At 43.8% G+C, this 22,752-nt stretch overlaps 1 protein-coding gene across 1 annotated transcript in view; it reads right to left on the bottom strand.

Moving 5' to 3' along the window:
• Positions 1–655: 655 nt before the first annotated feature.
• The window catches only part of LOC148041028 (protein yippee-like At4g27745), a 41,669-nt gene continuing 19,572 nt past the window's right edge, over positions 656–22,752 (bottom strand). The window contains exon 2 of the mRNA XM_087675599.1: positions 656–1,261. Within this exon, the coding sequence (XP_087531725.1) occupies positions 1,034–1,261 (228 nt within the window). The 3' untranslated portion in view covers positions 656–1,033. The remainder of the gene's footprint in view (positions 1,262–22,752) is intronic.

Here is a 22,752-nt window from a genome sequence, read left to right as displayed (position 1 = left end):
GTTTAAACATGCAAAGGGAGCACTATACCAACAATTCCTTAAATTAGCAGTAGACTGTAAGGGAGCTTAAATTCATCCCTATGCATTCATCTTATTTTTATGTCAGACATCAATGTATCATTGGTAGCCAACATGAATCACTATAAAATCCATCCACATATAGACCTGAACAAACATACCAGCATTCTAGGAGTCCCCCTCGAAATTTATGTGGCAAAGACTACCACTAGAGCTGCAAGTAGACAACAGCACAAACCAGAGAGAGGAAATTCTACTGACCAGACTGACCTTCTCAGACACAAGTGATTATGTCCCCACTGCAACCACCTCCCTAATGCCAAAACATTGGTCCTCATCACAACCCCAACCTTCTATGCTTTTCATCTTTTGCCAGCTTAGCAACTTGTAATACAGCTTCATCACCGAGATTACATTGAGGCTGTAGATGAAATGTCTCCATTGGAAAACAAAATTTCCAGCTATGTGAGCTTTGATCCTCTATAAAATAGACATCCTCAAATTCTAATGCCACATAGTTGAGTGAAGTTCCGTCAGAGAGATCACCAGATTTACATACCCTCTGTATGATCCTCTTCTATCCGTACACTGGAGACACTTTGAACCATGTCAAACCCAATAGTCAGTCACTTGGAAGTACACAAATCTGTATCCTTGTACATAAATGTTCACAGCATACATATATACATTTAATGCAGTAGTTTATCAAAAAATGAGACACACAAAAAGGGTCTGGTTACAGCCGAAACTTCTAGAAATGTGGCACACACTTTTGTCTATCAACAACAGGGTGTGAAGCTACTTTAGACCAGCTTTCCTTCCATGGGCATAATGTTGGCACCAATTTATCAGCGCCATGTTTGCACAAGTAATGTTCCTGCCTCTATTCATGCCAAGGCGATTGAGTGTCATGACTTTAGTATTCATGGAGTTATTGTTAAGGCTATTTTGGAGGGACCCTATCTGACAATGGTCCTGAATTGAGGGTATAAGTGGTTCAAGAAAGTTGTGGATTTCACCTATCCTCCCTTGAAACTTTAGCCTTTTCAAGAATAAACTTTCCTTCCTTATATTTCTGACTCTCCTCATATGCTTTTTCATATTTCCAGCCAAGAACTTCTTGACATTGACAGCAAAAGACATCAGCCACAGTATGCAGCCCCGTCATAAGATGCCGATCTTCTTTAGGTCCCACGGATATGTTGACAACATTTGACAAAAGAAATGCACGTCCGTTTCTTCCCTGTGTTAACTCATCTTCAGTTTGAATTTCCATACCAGAAAACACAAAGAATGGCTCCACAAGCTCCATAAAGCACAATACAAAAAGCCAACAGTGAAGTCCAGGTGAATTTCTTTAAAATTAAGCTTCTTAAACAGCTTAAATTTGATAGTCAGCTGTGCATGTGTGCATGCACACACGTGTGTGAGATGGCAAACATACCCTCTCTAAACACTTGACCTGGTTGCACATTCCCAACTTTGAGTTTATACAGATCCTATCATATCATACCAATGAAAATCTCTCTCTTATGTCCCTACACAAACCAAATTGCTTTGGGTGGATAATATCTGAGAGAATGGCCTAGATAGAACTCAGTTAGCTCAGTTTTGACAGGTTTTATTATGGTAATAACAGTTTGGACGATGAGGATACAATAGTGGGATCTATGCTTTGAATGCCTCTTGTTGCCTACATGGCATTTAGGCTATCCTCTCTCTCTCTCTCTCTCTCTCTCTCTCTCTCTCTCTCTCTCTCTCTCTATATATATATATATATATATATATATATATATATATATATATATATATATATATATATATATATATATATATATATATATATATATATATATATGTGTGTGTGTGTGTGTGTGTGTGTGTGTGTGTGTGTGTGTGTGTGTAAAATGATCACATTCACATAAATCCTTCAAGGCAACATGAAAAATGCATGTAAAACACATGCAAACAGCAAGTGAAGCTATTGTGTCATTCTAGTCTCCCTGCCTGTTCCCCCCTCCAACCCACCCCCCCACCCAAACAACAAAAAGAAAAATCCTCTAAAATTTTCTATTCTTAGTTTTGTGTCCCTCTAATTTAACTGTCAATGAACCATCAAATTGTGTGACTTTTATTTCTATGAACGGTGCAATCTAGAATGCATGTATGATTGAGTCAGCATACTTACTTCTAAATACAATTAGCATTTGGTTTACATAGACTGTTAATGATCAAAAGACAAAAAAGATTAAAGCCCAAGTTGGGTTTGTGCACAAATAGATGATCTCAATGATAAAAGACAATTCTCAAAAAGCAGAAGGAAGAGATAAATCACCACTAACATTTGACACACGGAGGTGGCAATTCATGACCTCACTCTACAAAACCAAATAAATTATTCACATTGTCAGCCTTGCAACCCAACTTTAAGAGGAGGAAACCCAAATTACAAAGGCAATTAGAGCACAGACTGGATCGCCTAGAGCATTTGGTGATTCCCAATTCAGTGAATGAAATTTTTAATACCTTGGGCACCAGTTCACAATACTAGACGGTCCACTCCCCTAGTTAGTATGCACAATGGTTTTGATGGTGAGCAATTCTCAGCTGGTCTATGCCACTTGGTCATGATAGGAGCCCTCTCCTAAGATCAATTACAGGCATGTTCTGAGTGCTGAGATGACTGACTCTCCTTTCAACTCCTCCAACTGCAGGGTGTCACACTGTCAAGTGTACCCTCAACATCATCGACTACACTAGGCATCATCATTTTCATCAAGTTCTGCGCCACAAGACTGACATCAGCTCCTCCTCTACCTTTGGTATCAACATCCATGGTTTGAGAAGGGGTTTCTTTTCCCACAAGGTACTGTTGAGCGACTAATAGTAGGGTTTGCACTTAGTCATAATTATGGTGCATTAGCCACTACAGTACTCTCTTTAAAACAGCTCCAAAAAAGTAATTAATGCAAAACTACCAAAAATATATGGCTTTATTTTTGACAATAGGACAAATACAACCCCCAATCCTCTGTAAATAGCAGTCGAGTTTGTGCATCCTCATTTCATATTCAGCCAGCCACACCTTCAAATCTCTCATCATCCACTTTTGCTCACACCCCTTCTAGCAAAAATCCACAATTCATGGAGCCTGTTCAAGTGCTGCCCCAGCTGAAGACCTGATTTCCAGTCATCTACTGCTACATTTTCAGTCAGCCTACTGCCCTGCTGGTTCTGAACTCCACTCAGCTGCCTACACATCTTCATCAGCCTGGCAACCAAATTTGACCCTGATACAATTGCGTTTCCTGCATCCTGCTACCACCCAGCTGATTAGACGTCTGCCCCAACTGTCATCAGGTTTGAGAAAATACTGGTTTGCCTCAACCTAGAACTTGTTTACCTTGGGAAAAATCCTTCCCAATTTTTTGGAAGAAGGAAATAAATAACATTCTCTCAAAATATAGTTTTTTTTTAAATTTATGTATAAAATACCACCTCAATAGAGGATCCTTCTCAGATGATGATGAGAAAGACTTACTTCCTCTTTCCTAGAAAAATTTTCCCCAAACCTTGTCATCTTCATCCACAGACAGTCATCTACATTCCAGCACCTAGTGTCTTGCTGATTGGAGGTCACCTACTCCTGCTGTACCTACACTTTGCTGACTAGCAGGCTGTTGTGCTACTGCCTAGTGATTCTGGCATTATCACCTTTCCAACCCTAATCTGCATTTTCAGCTGTCACTGCTGCTGCTGACTTCATTAGACAGATTTCAAATTGCTACTGCATTTTCAGGATCCCTTGGAGTGCACCACACTCTGACACCCACTCCTTCAGCCACCTCTGCCCCAGTCCTAGATTTCAAATTGCTACTGCATTTTCAGGATCCCTTGGAGTGCACCACACTCTGACACCCACTTCTTTAGCCACCTCTGCCCCAATCCTAGAGACACAAAGGTTCGAGCCCCACTACTTGTATCATCTTCAGACTCATTATTCGTTCATTATCATTCAGCATTTTACAGATTGTGTTGTTCATATTGTCATGCATTTTTTGTTTGTGTGTTTACCATACCATTTATTTGCATGATATCAGAGGGGTGCCCCAAGAGTTAAAGCTCTTCTCCCCTAGTGAAGAACAAAGTTTGGCCTTCCAAAACACATGGACACCTTATGAGTTGTCTTCCACATTGTCACCACAGCATTCTCCCTTGAAGCCTATGTGACCGCAGCTGAAAGGGAGTGGTATTCTCAACTATCTCCTTCAGAGGCCATGACATCAGGAGGTCTAAGGGATTGGTATCTCAATCCAAAATGTATAGAACTATTGGAGGAATACAAAATGATTTGATGTGTAGGATTGGGATCAAGTTGGAGCAAGCTCAAATGCTCCTTATCCACCACACCACACCTTCAGCATACAAGTCCACCAACCCAAGTCTACTACCTAGGAGACCTTGCACATTCGTCAAATATCCATGTCAGTGCATATCACAAATCCCCAACAAAAAAAAAGACAAACCGAGTTGGGAAACAAGCTATCAGCTGTCATCCATTTCACATAACATGATGCAAGGTATGTATGGTTCAAATTTTGTGAGTCCTTTTGTTGAGATGCCAAAGTCATTAAGTGCATTCTAATACATTAATTCCTATTTCGGTCTTCATTTACATCCCCAAAAAGGCTTTATTTGTATCATTTATTAGTGTTCGAGTGCCATCCAAGATAGTTGGGGCACCACCCTAGACAGTTCAATGATTCACATGTCTATAAATAAGGCATGGGCATTCATTCACCGCACACTTCACTCTTTCATTCTTCAGTCAATCTCTCTCTTCACCGACTGCTGATCACCTTCACCTCTCCAATGCTTGGTGGATGCTCCCCATAGGAGTGCCTTGTGTGCTGCCTCCTGGAGCTAACACCTTGATTCAGTTGGCCGCCACCCAGCCTGTTGCTTGTCAAAGGAGCTGCCAAATCTGCATTTTCAGCCTGCTGCCTTGTGTTTTGGGCTGCCATAGTTATTGCCCTGCTGCCCATCATCATTGCCACCATCTTGTTCATCAAGCAACCTGTTCCCACGTTGTTCAATCTTTGCCCTTTACAGGTACAGCAACTGTCCAGCTCATCTTTCATCTCCCACTGCTGTCACCTTCTATTCAGCATCTTCCATTTGTTGATTGGAGGTTCCGATCAAGTGCTATTCTTGTGTTTTCTCCTCCAGTTGGCCAAGCAGTGGACTTGATAGCATCCATCGTCTAAGAGAGATTTCAGTATCATCTTCTTCTTTGACAACTTTGAAGACTACATTTCGCTCTCTCCACTGCTATCCTTCATCTTTTAGGCATACTTCGACATTCTACTACCAGAGGACTGTTTCGCTCCCTCCACAGGGCAGCTCTTTTCTGTATCTACCGAAAGGACTCCATTTCACTGCCTTCACAGTACAAAGCCCTTCCAGGTGCTACCACCTGATCAGCTACAACTGCGTAGTTATCTTTGAGCTCCGGCCCATTGTATCACCATGATTGATTCAGTATGATTCAATGTCTATCATTCTTTGTTCTTCTTCTATGTTTTGAGTTTCCCTTGTCACGATGTCTACTATACACCCTAAATTTCTCCCCACAAACTCTACCATTGCTTGACATTTTCATTCCTCTTTCTGAAATGCACGTCATGGGTGCAACTAGTCATGAAGACCCAAAGCAGTATGTAAACACAAGAAGAGGTGATTATAGAAAGAGGTCATGTAATACCTTTGCATCTAATGCTTAATCTTATGAATTTGCTTTTGGTGCTTCATCATCACTACCCTTGTGTGTAGATACCCATCAGTGCTTGATTTAGGAGTGGAAGTCTAAAAGTAGCCTTCCTCCTCAAAGAGTATAATCTAATTTAACAATAATTACAAGAAGTAAACAAATCATATAAACTGAAATGCATACTTTACCACTTTAATCTTGGACAATGGACAACTTGTTGGCCCCAAAACTGGTGCCCCTTGTGGTATTTCTTTCAAATGGATGGAGTACAACTAAGATTCACTAATATCCTCCACTAATCCAAGTGCCTCTTGCTGTCATAAATGACAAGCAAGCCTTCAAATCAATTTGCCCCTTGGTTTGCTTGGAGATTGGCTTTCACCTGCTCCTTATGAGACAAATTTAGCCCCAAATTTGATATTGACTGACTGACCTCTTGAATCTACCTAAAATCCTTCAATTTCAACTACAAGAATTCAAGTCCTAGGTCCTCAATTTTGAGCATGCATCCCAAGGCAACTATCAAACCTTAATTTCTACTGTAGATTAGGGTTTACAACAAAGATTAACCAAAATCTCCACAGCAGAATACTAAAATGGCTAGATTTTGCTAAGATAACTTGAGAGATGGTTGGAGGATGAGAGAAAATGCTGAAGAGAGAGAAAATTCAAATTTCCAACGTGAGAAAATTGAAGAAATCAATTACTACCCTATCTATACAACCACGAAAGCTATCTCCACTGATGGAACACCCTAAATATGATGTTGCCTAGCTGAAATAGCCCTCAAACTGCTGTCACCTATTGTTGTAGTCTTGTTTGGGCACATCATAGCTCCTTGAGAATCTCCTAGTGCTCGAAGTTGTTGGGTGTAAAGTCCCTTCAGGTGTAAAGTCCCTTAATCTCCATGTGTATAAACTGATACGGGTGTGAACACCCCCTTATTTATACCCTAACATATAAATACATTTTATGCTTGTGTAGCGTGACGAGCTGGTACACTCTTCTTGGGATTCTCCGACTCTGACACTCAACATTGCTCTTGCTCCATTCTTGGCTCACATTCCCATTGCACACTCATCCCAACAAACTAGTATCAGAGCTACGACAAAAAGTGCACATGCTTCTCGAGGACTGTGCGAGTCAGTTCAGTGTGCACGCATGAAGAAGTTAGGTCATCATTTTTCAATCAATTGAGGGGTAGCAGGTGTTTGTTTTAACTAGTCGGCAATAAGTTTTGACCAAGCTGCAGTTCAGTCCGTGACCAGGTGAGTCATGCGAGAGTCAACTCTGACTAGCATGGCAGCATGCGTGACCAATACTCGTGAGACTTGACAGATAGCATGGATGGCAGACAGTAGCATCCGATGGCTCACAGATACCATGCGACACCATATGAGACATTTTTTGATGACTTGGCACATCTTCCTAAGCCCCAATTCGCACATATAAGCACAATCTACAAATTTGTGCCTAAAATTTGGGGCTTTTTCCAGATTTGATGCTATTCATATATAATAGTAACATTGGACCCAGAAATTGCAGAAATTGTGCACATTGGCCATGAAAATTTTAGGGCTTTTCATGTATCAGTGAAATTTTGCTCAGTTGAGCCGAATTTACTGACAATGATACACATTTGGACCCGAGAAATTTGAGGCTTTTGCAAAATTTTGTTGCATTTGCATGTTTTATGCTCTCGCAAATATGCAATAATGCAATTGGGGTAGATTGACCAATGAAATTTGGGGTTTTGCTGAAATTTGTGGATTTTGGCAAAATTGATTTGTGAAAATGCACTTTGGGGACATTGCTGAAGCAATCTTGGTGATGTAAGCAATGAAATTTGAGTTTATTATCTCCCATTTGTGAGATTTTGAAAAAATTGCAGAGAACTTTGGTGTTTTTTGTATATCAGAAGTGCTTTTGGGCACATATGTTATGCAATACACATGTTGGGCAGCTCTCCTATTGAGTTGATGTATTGCTGAATATTTATGGTACAGCAGTCTTAGTGATCACTTGCACATTTGGGATTGTTGCAAATGTATTCCTTGTGATATTGCCAAAGTAGGAGTCACCTTGCAATGGTGTATGCTTGGAATGTATGCTGAAATCTCAGTTATATTGATGAAAGTCATTCTTTCTACTGCTATACGTGTATTTGGATCAAATCTTGCTCTTATTCCCTGAAATTTTGGGCTTAAATTAGCTGAATATTCAGTCTGTTATGTACTATCATAAAATACACCATTGTTACTTAGCACTTTACTGAATAATGGCCACTACTGCTTCTAGCAGCAGTGACATAAATCCCTTTTTGAAATCAAGAGATTTGATTGCATTGGCTTTGATCTGTGGAAGGACAAGATGCAAGGCATTTTGTTTCTCAAGGGCTATGATGATATTCTCTTAGAAACCAAGCATGTAGCTATGAGAAATGAGGATTGGGCTAGACTCAACAAAAAGGCCATTGCATACATTAAAATGGATGTGTTTGATGATGTACTTACATACACTAAGCGTCTTGATACGGCTAATGCCATATGGAAAAAGTTAATGGATGCTTATGAAAACAGAACTCCACTGAATCAATTGCACCTCATGCACAAGCTTGTGAACATGGAGTTGGATAAGTCTAAGCCAGCATCTGAGCATTTGAGTGCTTTCACAAGGATTTTGAGTTAGTTGCAGGACTCTCGTCTGTAGCCCTTCAATGATAAACTGAAGGCTATTTTCTTATTGATGACTTTGCTTGATAGCTGGGAGTCTTTGGTTGTTTCACTAACCAACAACCTTGCTTTAACCTTTGATGGTGTTAGGGGTTCTATTCTCAATAAGGAGAATAGAGCCCCTAACACCATCAATGATTAACTGAAGGCTATTTTCTTATTGATGACTTTGCTTGATAGCTGGGAGTCTTTGGTTGTTTCACTAACCAACAACCTTGCTTTAACCTTTGATGGTGTTAGGGGCTCTATTCTCAATAAGGAGATCAGAAGAAAGTCTAACGGAGAAAGCAATGGTTCAACATATCATCTTAGAGGTAGCTCGGAGAAGAGGGGTAATGCAGGAAATAAAGGCAAAGTTAGGAGTAAAAGTAAGGGCAAAAGCAAGATGTTACTTGCTATCAATATGGGTGTAAAGGCCATAAAAAGCCCGATTGTCAGTACTACAAGAAAGAGTAAGAAAAAAAGAAACAGCAAGGAAAGAAAAAGAAGGATGACAAGAAAGATGATAACAGCTCTTTCTCAAAAGAAGCTATGAAGGCAAATGTTGCATCTAGTGTGGTCATTGAAGAGCTCTCTGACACTAGAGAGATACTTGTCGCAACCTCATGCAATGATGTAGATATTATGGCACTAGCAGGTGATATGCACATCACCAAAAAGGAGATAATTGATGCTTTACTTTCAACTCATGATGGGTTATCCCAATCATGGATAGTCAACGGTGCCTCTTTTCCTGTTACTCCCTCTTTGCAGTCATTTTCAAAGTACACTGTAAGTTGCCTAGGCAAGGTCTACTTGGAAAACAACTATGCATGTGAGATAGAGGGTATAGGTACCATTCACTTGGCCCTTGAAAACAGCCAAGAGCTGATTTTACAAGATATCAAATATGTACCTAGCATAAAGAAAATTCTATTGTCAGTTGAGCAACTTGATGCGGGATATTTTACTACCTTGATGGTGGATCTTGGAAGGTCCACAAGGGCTCTATGCTAATTGTTAAGGGCAACAAAATTTTGTCTATTTGTATTGTAAAGCATTACCTGGCAAGTTTTTTGTCAGTTGGGCAACTTGATGCGGGATATTTTACTACCTTGATGGTGGATCTTGGAAGGTCCACAAGGACTCTATGCTAATTGTTAAGGGCAACAATATTTTGTCTATTTGCATTGTAAAGCATTACCTGGCAAGTTTTTGGCTGTGGTTGAAGTTCGTTCACAAATGGATGGAACTTTGGCACGAAATACTTGGCCATATGAGCCAAAAAGGCCATTTGAAGTAAAAGGCTTTAGTCTTCGCTTTTGTAATGATTGCATATATGGAGAATATGTGAAGTCCCCTTATTACTCTAGTGTTGTTAAGAAGTCCAATGCTCTTCATTTAGTACACTCTAATGTGTGCACTATGGCTGTTAATTCACATGAGGGTACACAATACTGCCACTTTTATTGATGATTTTAGTAGAAAGTCATAGGTATAAAGCAAAAAGGAAGTGTTCGATGCCTTTAAAAGGTTTCACACTTTTGTTACCATACACAAAGGGCGTAAGTTAAAAGCTATAAGAATAGATAATAGGGGCGAGTATATCTCTAATGAGTTCAAAAAAATTGTAAGTTAAAAGCTATAAGAATAGGTAATAGGGGCGAGTATATCTCTAATGAGTTCAAAAAATTTGTAATATGCATAGCATTAAGAGGGAGTCGACAGAACCTTACAATCCTACATCAAATGGCGTGGCTAAAAGATATAATCTCCTGTTTGTGAGAGATTCAAATGCACGCTATCCACAACTAATCTCCTGTAGCAGTTCTGGGGAGAGACTCTTAAAACTACAATTCATGTATGCAATCACTTTCCCAATTGTGCATTGGAAAATGGCATTCCTAAAGAGGTTTGTTCTGGCAAACTTGCTTCACATGACCATTTGCGTATCTTTGGTTGTGATGCTTTGTGCATGTTCCCTCATCTCCATATCTCATGAAGATGCCCTTGATGGATTATAGGGTTTGGCTTCCTTAAGACAAGAAGATAGTACGCAGGCAAGATGTAGTATTTAATGAGGCAAAGTTGCTGAAAAATGCTACACAGGGTGACCTTGACAAAAAGAATGTCAAATTTCAACATGAACAGTCAGCCATTCAGCAACCATTAGCTAAAGACTCTATTCCTTTTGATACTAAAAATGAGCAGCAACCTATTGTGCTACAGCCAGGAGATAATGGACAACAAATAGATGCACAGGATGGAATAGGACAACAAGAAGAACATGCTAAAAACAGGTTACAACAGCAAGAAAATGCTGAAAATCAACCACTAGGTGCACACCTTAAGGATATAGGCCCATTGCCTAACAATACAGATCATTGGGCAAGAAGGTCTACATGTGTCAAAAGGCAGCCACAGAGGTGTCAGCCATCTTTGAATTGCATTTTATTGACCAACGAAGGTGAGCCGCTAACATTTAGAGAGGCACAATCATGTGAAACAAGAGAGGCAAAGAAGAGGCAACCAAGCCCCTTTGCAGTAGAACGCCATAGTAGAACACCACAATAGAACGCCGTAGTAAAATGCAGTAGTAAAATGCAACAGTAGAACGCCACAATAGAACGAGATAATGGCAGCAGTCGCAAAGGTTGAACCACCACGTGGTGGGAGACTGATGGTTGTATCTGTGCTACAAAATAAAAATACACTATGACATCTAATAGATCTCCAATCCAAGAAAGAAGTGGAGGATCCCAAGATCCGTCATATCAAACTCCTCTCCAAAATCTCCCAATTATGATCAGCATCCCAAGTATAGCTTCCTGTAATGATAAGATCATCCACATACAAGATGAGCAAAACACACTTGTTATTGAGCTAAAACATGCTTTTAGCTCATTATCATTCTTAAATAGCCCCAAAACACACTTAATTAATGAAAAACCCTAAAACAGGGAGCGGTCTAGGAGAGTTTCAGTGGTCCCCCAAAAACCCTAATTCTTTGGGGCACCCTTCAACATCTATAAATAGACAGGTTGCCCCCATTCAGCTTGATCCCTTCCATGTAGGTTTCTCACCCTTGTGTGCAAATATCAACCATTAATCTCCCACCACATGGTGGTCCGGCCTTCGCAACTACTACCATCACCTCGTTCTACTGCGGTGTTTTACTACCATGTTCTACTACAGCATTTTACTACGGCATTCTACTACTGCGTTTTATTGTGATGTTCTATTGCAGCATTCTACTACTACGTTTTGTTGCTTCACCCACATCATCAGGCATCATTCTCTATAGTCGCCTCAGTCTCCTCACACTCTGGTAATCACCGTTTGGTGTTTCTCTCACTCCGTCACTCCAACTAGTGGTCATAGCACTTAGGATCTGTCTCTGGTGGACATCACTCTCTGACACACTGTTCTACCCTTGAGTATCTATACACTCTTACATTCATTTGCAGTATTCATTCACTTCACAATTGTGTTCTTCTCTCCCTTCTTTTGTTTGTGTTTGAGTTTCTGAATTTTGCATTTAGGGTTTGAGTTTTGGTTTTCGTGTCAATGTCTATCTCTTTGTGTTTCTGTCATGGTCATACACTGTGTTTCCTCAGTGCAAACCCTAGAAGTTTTCTTCACATTTGATTGGCTTGCCTTCGCATCTTGCGAGTTATTGCCACTATTGGTTTTTCCTCCCAAAGAAGAGGCAACCAAGCCCCTTTGCAGTAGAACGCCATAGTAGAACACCACAATAGAACGCCGTAGTAAAATGCAGTAGTAAAATGCAACAGTAGAACGCCACAATAGAACGAGATGATGGCAGCAGTCGCAAAGGTTGAACCACCACGTGGTGGGAGACTGATGGTTGAGATCTGCACACAAGGGTGAGAAACCTACAAGGGAGGGATAAGGCTGAATGGGTGCAGCCTATCTATTTATAGATGTTGAAGGGTGTCGCAAAGAATTAGGGTATTTGGGGGACCACTAAAACTCTCTTGGACAGCTCCCTGTTTTAGGGTTTTCATTAATTAAGTGTATTTTGGGGTTGTTTAAGAATCCTAATCAGCTAAAAAGTGTGTTTTAGCTCAATACCCCCTCTCAAGCCCAAAACTGAGCAAAAAGGTTAGACCAGTCACTTTGATTTTTACTTACCCCAAGGCATCCCAAGTTCTCTATGTACCGCAGACTTAGGTTTTAACCTATTGTCCGTTCATAGTCTTACATGGCTTGGTACAAGTGTTGTATGTACACAAGATGCAATGACAGTGGAGGATGCTTCTAGAGGTGTTGTTCTTTGGATACGATCCTAAGAAGGTAGGCTTTACACACTCATAGCCTTAGTTGCAAGGTCTTCCCACGAGCTTGGGCTGCTTTGGCCTACTCGTTATGGTCATCTAAATTTTGACAGTGGCAGCAGTCTCGAGGGCTGGAGAGCCACGTGGGAAGAGACTCATGACTGAAATCTGCATGTGGAGTGAGAAACCTGCACAGATGGAATGAGGCTGGATGGGGACACCCTATCTTTATAGATGTGGAAGGGTGCCCCAAAAATTAAGGTTTCCACTGAACTCTCTCGAACCACTCCCCGTTTTAGGGTTTTACTCTAAAAGAGTATTTCTTTAGTGTGTTTTGGGACTATTTAAAAGGCTAATCAGCAAGTAATGCATGTTTTAGCTCAACACCCCCTCTCAAGCCCAAAATTGAGGCGAAAGGTTAGGCCAACCACTCTAATGTTTATTGACCCCAAGGCATCCCATCCCAAAGCAGCTAGGCATCGGACAAAGGGTGCACGTCGGTTGCCCAGTGGCTTAGTAAGACTATAGAGGCAATGGTTATCTTACCAAGGGAATCCAAGTATTCACAATAGAGAGGACAAGGCATCGGACAAATGTGCATGTCGGCTGCCCAATGGCCTACCAAGCCCTACAAAGGCGGATGGAACTACATGGAACTTTTTTTTTTTTAATAAGTGAGGTAAATTTTATGGAATACGGCCAATTGAGTAATAGTGACCCAGAAGACAGGAGTAGGAAGGGTACACCCAACACATCACAAAACAATACAAGCTAACCCATCCACTCAGGGTGTTGATGACGAGGAAAAATAGGTGATGAGGTATCCATGTGATGGAGGAGGATGGTGGTGTGGTGACATCTACCGCCGGTGGAAACAGCCTAAGATCCGCTCACCTGGTGCTTTGTGCAAAGTATGCTACATGCTAAAGAATCCTCATGCAGCATGTGCCACTTAGACAGTGTCCCTCGTGGGAAAATTGTTCACTTGCCCAAGCGCCCTAGTACAAAGATGATGAAATCATGGAATGCAAAGAGAAAGGTACAACAAGGAGAAGAAGCCAATGCCGAAGACAAAGTGTTGAAGCCCGTAGAATACTAAGGTGGATAGGAATCCCCCTCTCAACTTGGATGTAGATGCCGAAGAAGGAAGAGGACATTGATGTCGGTCTTTGTATGGTGCCGAGAACCATAAGGAATGAAAGAAGAGGACATGGATGAAGTGGATGAAGCACCCCGCTAGAAGAGCAAGGTAGAAGCCACCGCCACGATAGCATCGAGAGAGATGCTACACGATCCGCCTCGGAAAGGAAAACCGCCATGCTGGAAAAAGAGCAAGCACTCCTAGGATGATGAAACCATGAAAGGAACGGTACGCATCTCCACATCTCTAGCCCAAGTAGGACCAAAGCAATCTGCAAGTTAGCCCTACACTGAAAGACAAAACCCTGCAAAAGATATGAGAATTTGCAAACACAAAGGTTAGTAGTGAGATGCTCCAAAGCAAAACATAACAGAAAGAAAATCTAACTCAAAATAAATGCAATGAATGTGTATGTGTGTGAGTAAATGCAGCAGAAGATAAAAGGATGAAAAAGCTAAGGACAATGAATCCTGTGGGCCCGACTCTAAGAGTGCGAAAAATGAATCCTAAACTGATCTAGGGTATCCGAAATTACTTAGAGACATGCTAGTTTAAGAAGGTGGCTACCATCGCGTACGTCCAGTGGCAAGGCTCTACCAAGGGAACGCCTGATGAGGTGGGGAGGAAGGTGAGATAGATGCATGAAGTGAAACGGGATCAGAACCTACAAACCAAGTAGCCAATCCCTTAGGGGTAGTGAAAGAGATGGGTTGTTGAGGCTGTACTCGAGCCACATGTCCAGCAGCAACGGCGGGTACTGAAGGAGCAGATGAAGCAGGAGTAGAAGGCATAGCCCCACTAGATTGTGCAGTCGTAGCGGTCTACAAGGCTTTTTAGGTGTAAGACCTTGGGCCTTGGAACGACACTCCTCATCCACATAGCCCGCCCTCTAGCAATGTGTGCAAAACCGGTTTTTCTTAGGGAGTTGCTGCCAGATAGGTCTAGATTCTTTGGATCCATCTGAGGAAGAGGAGTCACCCTTTGATTGACTTACCTTCGCATCTTGCGAGTTCTTGCCACTGGTGATTTTCTCTCCTGAAGAAGAGGCAACCAACCCCCTCTGCTCTGAATTAGACTGTGATGAGGATTTCTTGTAGACTTGAGCATGCAGCCTTGCGTAACGCAAGAACTGCTACTCAAACTCGTAGAAGGTTGGCAATCAAGGTTGGGAGATGATGTGTTGAATGAAATTGAAGTACTTTTCAGATAACTTATTCAAGAAGAATGTAACCTGATCGTCGTCTAACTTTGGAGAGCCAGTAGTGGCGAACTTGGCAAGTAACTGCCTATATTCAGCCAGCTTAACTTTCAAATCATCCACTTTCTTAATAGAGAACTCTTGAAGCTCAAAGTCGAGATTGATGCACCGAGTACAATCATGAGCTGCAAAGCGGTCAAGAAGGTGACTCCAACGCTCTGATGCGAGCGGGAAGTGCTACAACTGAGAGTGAAACTCAAGAAGCAACCCCTGCATCAACTCAACATTGGCTGTGGCATTGCGGGCTCTCCATTGACGGATGTAGTCAGGGTGAGCTAGTTGAGGGTCCGGCATAGGCTCTAGACCAATGACGAGGTCCCAAAGACCCTAAGACTCAAGCACTTGTTGCATTAAATTAGACCAAGTGGTGAAATTTGACCCATTAAAACGTGTCTTATCCATGAAGGCATTCTTGGCCGTTGCAACAAGAGTGGTAGTGCTCGGAGATGGATAGTGTGAAAAAGTGTAGTGGGGGTAGGTGTTAGAGATCACAGCCTGATCAGGGGCAGCAGGGCAGGTACAGCCAGTACAGTGGCAGCAGTGCAGTAGGACAGGTGTGCAGTCGGACTGCCACGTGGCAGTCCGACCTGTGCAGGCAGTCGGCTGCATTTAATGCAGCCGACAGGCAGTTTTCTGGCGCCCTCTTTTCCCAGATTTCTGGCTATAAATAGCCGACATCTCCAGCAATCCCTCACACTTCTCTACTCGCAGATTACAAACCAGTGACACGCGCAGATTCTGTCTCTGTTCACAGATTTCAGACAGGAGACAGTGCAGACTGCAGCGGACTTCGAGGTGAACAGCAGGTTGCATCGTCGAGGTGGAGACACGCAGTCCAGCGCACTGCGCCCGTGTATATATCTGCACATCTTTGTATTCAGCACACTTTATACAGCAGATCTTCATCTTCCACTGTCTCTTTCTCTCTCTTCTCTCTCTGCGTTCTCTCTCTCTCAGTCCTACGCTTCCGCACCGCTGCACTCTGACATGGTATCAGAGCAGTGTTAGAGGGCTGACTGAGCGCAGAATCAACCTGAAGAGGAGTTTCCATCGCAACACAAATTTGCGTTTCTTTTGCGTTTGAGGGCAGACAGGAGGGCTGCGCCTTGGAACAAGGCTGAAGCGAGTGTGGGCGCGCAGGAAAGGAGTCCAGGTGGTGGATTTGCTGCTGTTTACTGCTGTTTGACGCGGAGGAAGTTTGAGTTTTCAGCCTACAAGTGCAGGTTTTGCTTTTTCATCGCCTCCGGCAGGTGAAGAAGTTTCAGGACGAGGAAGAGCCTTAGCAGGAGTTTTCACAGTCAGAGGGGGCTGCTTTTGCGTTTGTGAAGGCATTACAGGTGAAGATGTCTACAGAGATTGACTTGGAGTTCCAGTCGATTATGGACCGGAAGGTGCCTGTCTTACCGGCTCTTCCTGCAGATCAGAAGCTCGACGGCGACAACTACCGCATTTGGCGCGTCATGATGTTGGCCATCCTTGAGTCCTATGATTTGGCGGAACTGGTACAGGAGGAGATCGACCGGCCCTCGGTAAGAGATGAGTCCAAACTCTCTTCCGATGCTCGTGCGGAGTTGGCCAAGGCTCAGTCTCATTGGGACAAACTGAATGCCAGGATTTGTACATTTTACTCTGCCCTTATTGCTTCGGGGCGAGAGTCTACTCTTCGATGGGAAGAGTTGGTTCCTATGGTCTTGGACCAAGAGGAACAGTTAAAGGGACAGAATGCTTCCAAGTCGGAGGCGCTGACAGGTCAAGCCTCTCAGAAGAAGGGAAAGGACCAAAAGAAGAAGAAGGGGGATAACAAGTCCAAGAAGGACAAGGAGAAGGACAAGGACAAAGACTCCACATGCCATATTTGTGGAAAGACTGCCCATTGGAAGAAGGATTGCCCTGACAAAGACAAGAAGGACACCAACACAGCTCGTATGGCGACCATTAGAGTTGTTCTTGCTTTGGCTGGCCATAGGAGATGGCCTGTTTACCAGTTGGATGTGAAGTCGGCCTCCCTCAATGGTGATTTGAAGGAGGAGATCTATGTTGAGCAGCCTCCTGGCTTTGGATCCTCGGATGGGAAAGTCTACAGGTTGAAGAAGGCTTTGTATGGCCTCAAGCAGGCTCCGCGTGCATGGAACGAGAAGATTGATTCGTTCCTCCAGTCTCAGTTGGGATATCGGCGTTCCAAGGCCGATCCGCAGCTTTATGTTCACACTTCCGAGGATGGTTGTGTGCTTTTTGTCTTATATGTTGATGATTTGATTGTCACAGGTGATGCTGCACAGCAGGTCCAAGAGACGAAGTCAGCTTTACATCGGACGTTCGAGATGACGGACTTGGTCTACTCCATTTCTTTTTGGGCCATGAGATTTATCAGTCTCAGAGGGGGATCTTTATCTCTCAACAGAGATATGTACAGGAGCTCTTGGTGTCTTTTGAGATGGAGGATTGTCGGGCCCTTTCTACTCCTATGGATCCGAACTGGAAGGCCACTTCCCATTCAGCTTCTCCTTTGGCGGATGCTTCCCGCTATAGTCAGTTGATTGGGTCCTTGATTTGGCTTCTCAACACTAGGGTTGATCTTTGTTTTGCTGTTGGGCTCTTGGTAGGGTTCATGAGTGAACCTAAGACGGTGCATTGGCAGGCTGCTCAGAGGATACTTCGGTATTTGAGGGGGACGTCTGATTTAAGGATTCATTACCCCGCAGGGACAGATGGTTCAGATCTTGTACTTGCAGGTTGGAGCGATTCGGATTGGGCCGGTGATGTGGACCACAGGCGGTCTACTACAGGTTACTATTTTACCTTGGGTGCGGGTGTTATCTCATGGAGTAGCAAGAAGCAGCCCACGGTAGCCCTTTCGTCTACTGAGGCATAGTATCAGGCCGCGTCTTCCACCACATGTGAGGCTGTGTGGCTTCGGCGATTATTGGAGGAGCTTGGGTGCCCCCAGACTCGTCCTACTTTGCTGCAATGTGACAATAAGAGTTGCATTGCCTTGGCACGGAACCCTGTTTTTCATGCCCGGACGAAGCACATAGAGATCCAGTACCACTTCATCCGAGAGAAGCTTCTGGATGAGACCATCACTATGGAGTACTGCAAGACGGAGGACAATCTTGCAAATTTGTTTACAAAGGCACTTCCCCAGGCTCTACTTCGGAGACATTCCAGATCCCTCAGGCTTCTGCCCTGCCCAGGCTCTGAGAGGGGGTGTTAGAGATCACAGCCTGATCAGGGGCAACAGGGCAGGTACAGCCAGTACAGTGGCAGCAGTGCAGTCGGACAGGTGTGCAGTCGAACTGCACAGTCGGACTGCCACGTGGCAGTCCGAACTGTGCAGGCAGTCGGCTGCATTAAGCAGTTTTCCGGCGCCCTCTTTTCCCAGATTTCTGGCTATAAATAGCCGACATCTCTAGCAGTCTCTCACACTTCTTTGCTCGCAGATTACAGACCGGTGACACGCGTAGATTCCATCTCTGTTCGCAGATTTCAGACAGGAGACAGTGCAGACTGCAGCGGACTTCGAGGTGAACAGCAGGTTGCATCGTCGAGGTGGAGACACGCAGTCCAGCGCACTGCGCCCGTGTATATATCTGCATATCTTTGTATTCAGCACACTTTATACAGCAAATCTTCATCTTCCACTGTCTCTTTCTCTCTCTTCTCTCTCTGCGTTCTCTCTCTCTCAGTCCTACGCTTCCGCACCGCTGCACTCTGACAGTAGGATGGGGGAGTGGAGTACACTTGGGAATGGACCCTAGATTGCCCACCAGGCATGCAGGTAGTGTACAAGGTGGATCCATAGGTAGGGAGGGGCTGACTAGGCATGGGCATGGTAGCTACATGAGAAACCCAAGGAGGTGGGATGGGAACACGAGGAGCAAAAGATGGGAATCCCTACGTAGGTGTAACCCAAGGAGAGTGTGAAGATGCACCATGAGCTGCGGATGGAAACCCCTGTGTATGAAAGGTCATGTGAGATGTGAAGCTGGGGATAGTGAGGGGGATGCCCATCACAGTTGACCCACGAGTTATGGGTGTGCTCATTTGTTGAAAGGTGAGAGGCACTATGTTAAAGGGTGGCAGTCCCCCTAACGAAGTACCATGGTGCAAAGAGGTAGAGAATGGGGTGGAGAAGGAAAAGGTGCTAGGAGCAGAGATGGAAGATCCAACCCCTAGGGTGTGTGATACACATGTGGAGTGTAATCCAAGGTTTTGGAAAGATGATTAGAGGTGATCAAGGTGTGATATAGAAGAGGGTGGGATGGGAGGGAAGTGAGAAGTGTGTGTGATATACTTGAATTCCATTTGCTTCGTGAGCCCCCTCTATTGAAGTTCACATACACAAAGCCATTTGGATCCTGTACCTCAAAAGAAGAAACAGGCAAGGGTTTTGATTCATGCAACACAAAAGAATTGTATAAACCTGACATTGGACTTGGCTGAGATGATGAAGATGGATCGCCAGACGTTCCGAGTCCCCTATGTCCTCCATGATCGGAGAGGTGGCCAGCCTCACCAACCGGTCCAAATGTAGTAGCAAAACTGGAAGGAGGGGTGTAAACATCACTGTACTTGTTGCGATAGTACTCCTCAGAGTCCTCCTCTGTCATGTTAGAGAAATCTGGTGAAGGTGGAGTGTCATCCTCCTCACCGAGTCCATAATGCTATCTGAGGGCTTCCAATGATGGAGAAGCCTAATAAGACATCATAGGAACTGGAGAAGAAGTTTTCTAGGACATTGTGATTTGGTTACGAGTCGTATTGTGAGCCTTGCACAAAGACTAGCTCTCCACAATATCCGCAAGATACTCTTTACAAAAGCACCGGCTGTGATACCATGTGAAGAAAACTGCTAGGGCTTGCACTGAGGACACGCACTATGTACAACCACGACATAAACACAAAGAGACAAACACTGACACAGAGGGCAAAACTCAAACCCTGAACGCAAAACTCAAAACTCAAACCCTAAAAGCAAAACTCAAAACTCAAACACAAACAGAAGAAGGGAAAGAGAGCACACAACTCTAAAGTGCATGAATGATGTAAATGAATGTAAGAGTGTACAACATGCTCAAGGGCAGAGCAATGTCGGAGTGTGACGTCCACCAAAGACGGATCCCAAGTTTGTGACCACCAGTCGGAGTATAGGAGTGCTGAATAGTGAATGGCAACAAGCTGGTCACCAAAACGCAACAATCTGGAGGCTGGAAACTAGTAAACGCAGCAATGTACCACCGATCAACGGCTGGAAACTGTACACAATCTGCTGTAAAAAGCAGGCTGAAACAATGTCTGATGTGGCTGGCGATGACTGGATGACCAGATCGCAGTAGATGATGATGTCGCCAGCAGCTGATGTCAGCATGGATGAAGGCGCCAGCAGTAGGAGCAAACACGGATGGAGTGGCAGCAGTCTCGAGGGCTGGACAGCCACATGGGAGGAGGCTAATGGCTGAAATCTGCACGTGGAGTGAGAAACCTGCACAGACGGAATGAGGCTGAATGGGGGCACCCTATCTATTTATAGATGTGGAAGGGCGCCCCAAAAATTAGGGTTTCCACTGAACTCTCTCAAACCACTCCCTGTTTTAGGGTTTCCACGAAACTCTCTCGAGGGTTGGACAGCCACATGGGAGGAGGCTAATGGCTGAAATCTGCACGTGGAGTGAGAAACCTGCACAGACATAGATGTGGAAAGGCGCCCCAAAAATTAGGGTTTCCACTGAACTCTCAAACCACTTCCGTTTTAGAGTTTCCACGAAACTCTCTCGAATCGCTCCCTGTTTTAGGGTTTTGCTCTAAAAGAGTATTTTTTAGTGTGTTTTGGGGCTGTTTAAGAGGCTAATCAGCAAGTAATGCATGTTTTAACTCAACATGGAAAGGGCACTCACCCCAAGGAGAAGTGCTGGCAAGGATTTCAAGGATTCAAAAGCTGCACCACCACAACAAAGTCTATCTTCGTGCATGTCTTTGCAAAGCAAGATACAACCCTTGCTTCTTCCACTCAAGAGAAGCCGTGGCCTGTGGATAGTGGAGCTTCTTCTCACGTGAACTTTCGGCAAGATTAGCTTCAAAACTTGAGTTCCCAAGGGGACACTGTCACCATTGGTGACAACTCTATGGTTCCAGTTCATGGAGTAGAGACCGTTCTCCTATTACCGAATAGGTAGTCTTTCTCTGCCAAAGTTCTTTATGTACCTAAGTTGGGCTTTAACCTTTTGTTTGTCTATGGTCCTATCCAACTAGGTACCTGTGTGGTCTTCACTAGAGATGCAATTAGAGTGGAGGATGAGTCTACAGGTGCAACTCTTTGGACAGGCACATAGGAGGGTGGGCTTTATATCCTCACAACCTTAGCCACAAGGTCTTTCCACGAGCTCGGGCTACTTTGGCATGCTCAACATGGTCGTTTGTACATGGATGCAATTTGACAAGCTTCTCGAAGGAAGATGGTGGAGGGACTTCCAAATTTCCCTCCTATTCACACCCTTAGCCCTAGTTGGCTAGGGCTTGAGAGGCAAGCAGCATCAGTAGCCACATCCATAGGTTGCCACTTGGAGGGCTTCTACACCACTCGAGTCAGTTTAGACCGACCTTTGCGGACCTACGAGCATGGCCTCCCTCGAGAAAGCCAAGTACTTGGCGCTGATTGTTGATGACTTCAATCATTATGTGTGGCCGTACTTCTTGGAGTTCAAGAGCGAGGCCTACTCCAACTTTTGCAAGTGAAAGATGTTTGCTAAGAAGCAAACGACCTTCAACATTCGTGATGTTCGGGCCGATCATGGTGGAGAGTTTACTTCTCACCTCTTTTCTCAATTCTGCAAGGATCACAACATTTGGGTGGAGTATACCCATCACTACTGACGGGTTTCTCTACTCCTTAATGAGTACCCCTACCCCTTCTGCATCCCCTTAGTCTTTTGGGGATGCACAGTCATCAGTTGGGGAGTTTCCTTCAAACAAGGAGGATGTACCTTCACTTAGTGAGGGGGAGTCCCTTTCCCAAACATATGCCTTGCAAGTACCGAAGGCTTCACAACCTCTCGCAACATGATGAGCCTATCACCGTTTTCAATGGCATCGGCGGCTTGTGGAGGATGCAAGTGTTACCCATTTTCCTGCCACTCCTATAGGTCCACACAGATCAGCTCATTTATAGGCCCAACATGATAGTTCGCTTTGTGTGAACTATGCTCTTATGACCCAAATTCTCCGTGGCAGTGAGTCTACTTCAATTGATAAGGCTCTTACACAGGATGTTTGGAGATAGGCTATGCAAGATAAGCTCGATTCTATCAAGCGAAATCAAACTTGGGAGTTGGTTCCACGTCCTCGACAGCAGAAGGTGATCGGAGTAAACTAGGTCTATATTACCAAGTATCTTGCAAATGATTCCTTGGACAAGCATAAGACTAGGCTTGTTGCTAATGGTTTTGCACAGAGGGTGGGATTGGATTATTCTGAGACCTTTGCACCTACGGCTCGTATGTCTACCATTCAAGCTATTTTGACCCTTGCATGTTAGAGATCGGCATTCTCTAGATAGTCAA

The sequence above is a fragment of the Lygodium microphyllum genome, chromosome 1 (genome assembly GCF_053477565.2).
Source record: "Lygodium microphyllum isolate KBCC chromosome 1, Lygodium_microphyllum_v1.1.10, whole genome shotgun sequence".
Classification (NCBI taxonomy): Eukaryota; Viridiplantae; Streptophyta; class Polypodiopsida; order Schizaeales; family Lygodiaceae; genus Lygodium; species Lygodium microphyllum.
Note: the sequence above shows the minus strand (reverse complement) of the source record. Positions and strands in the feature narration are given on the sequence as shown.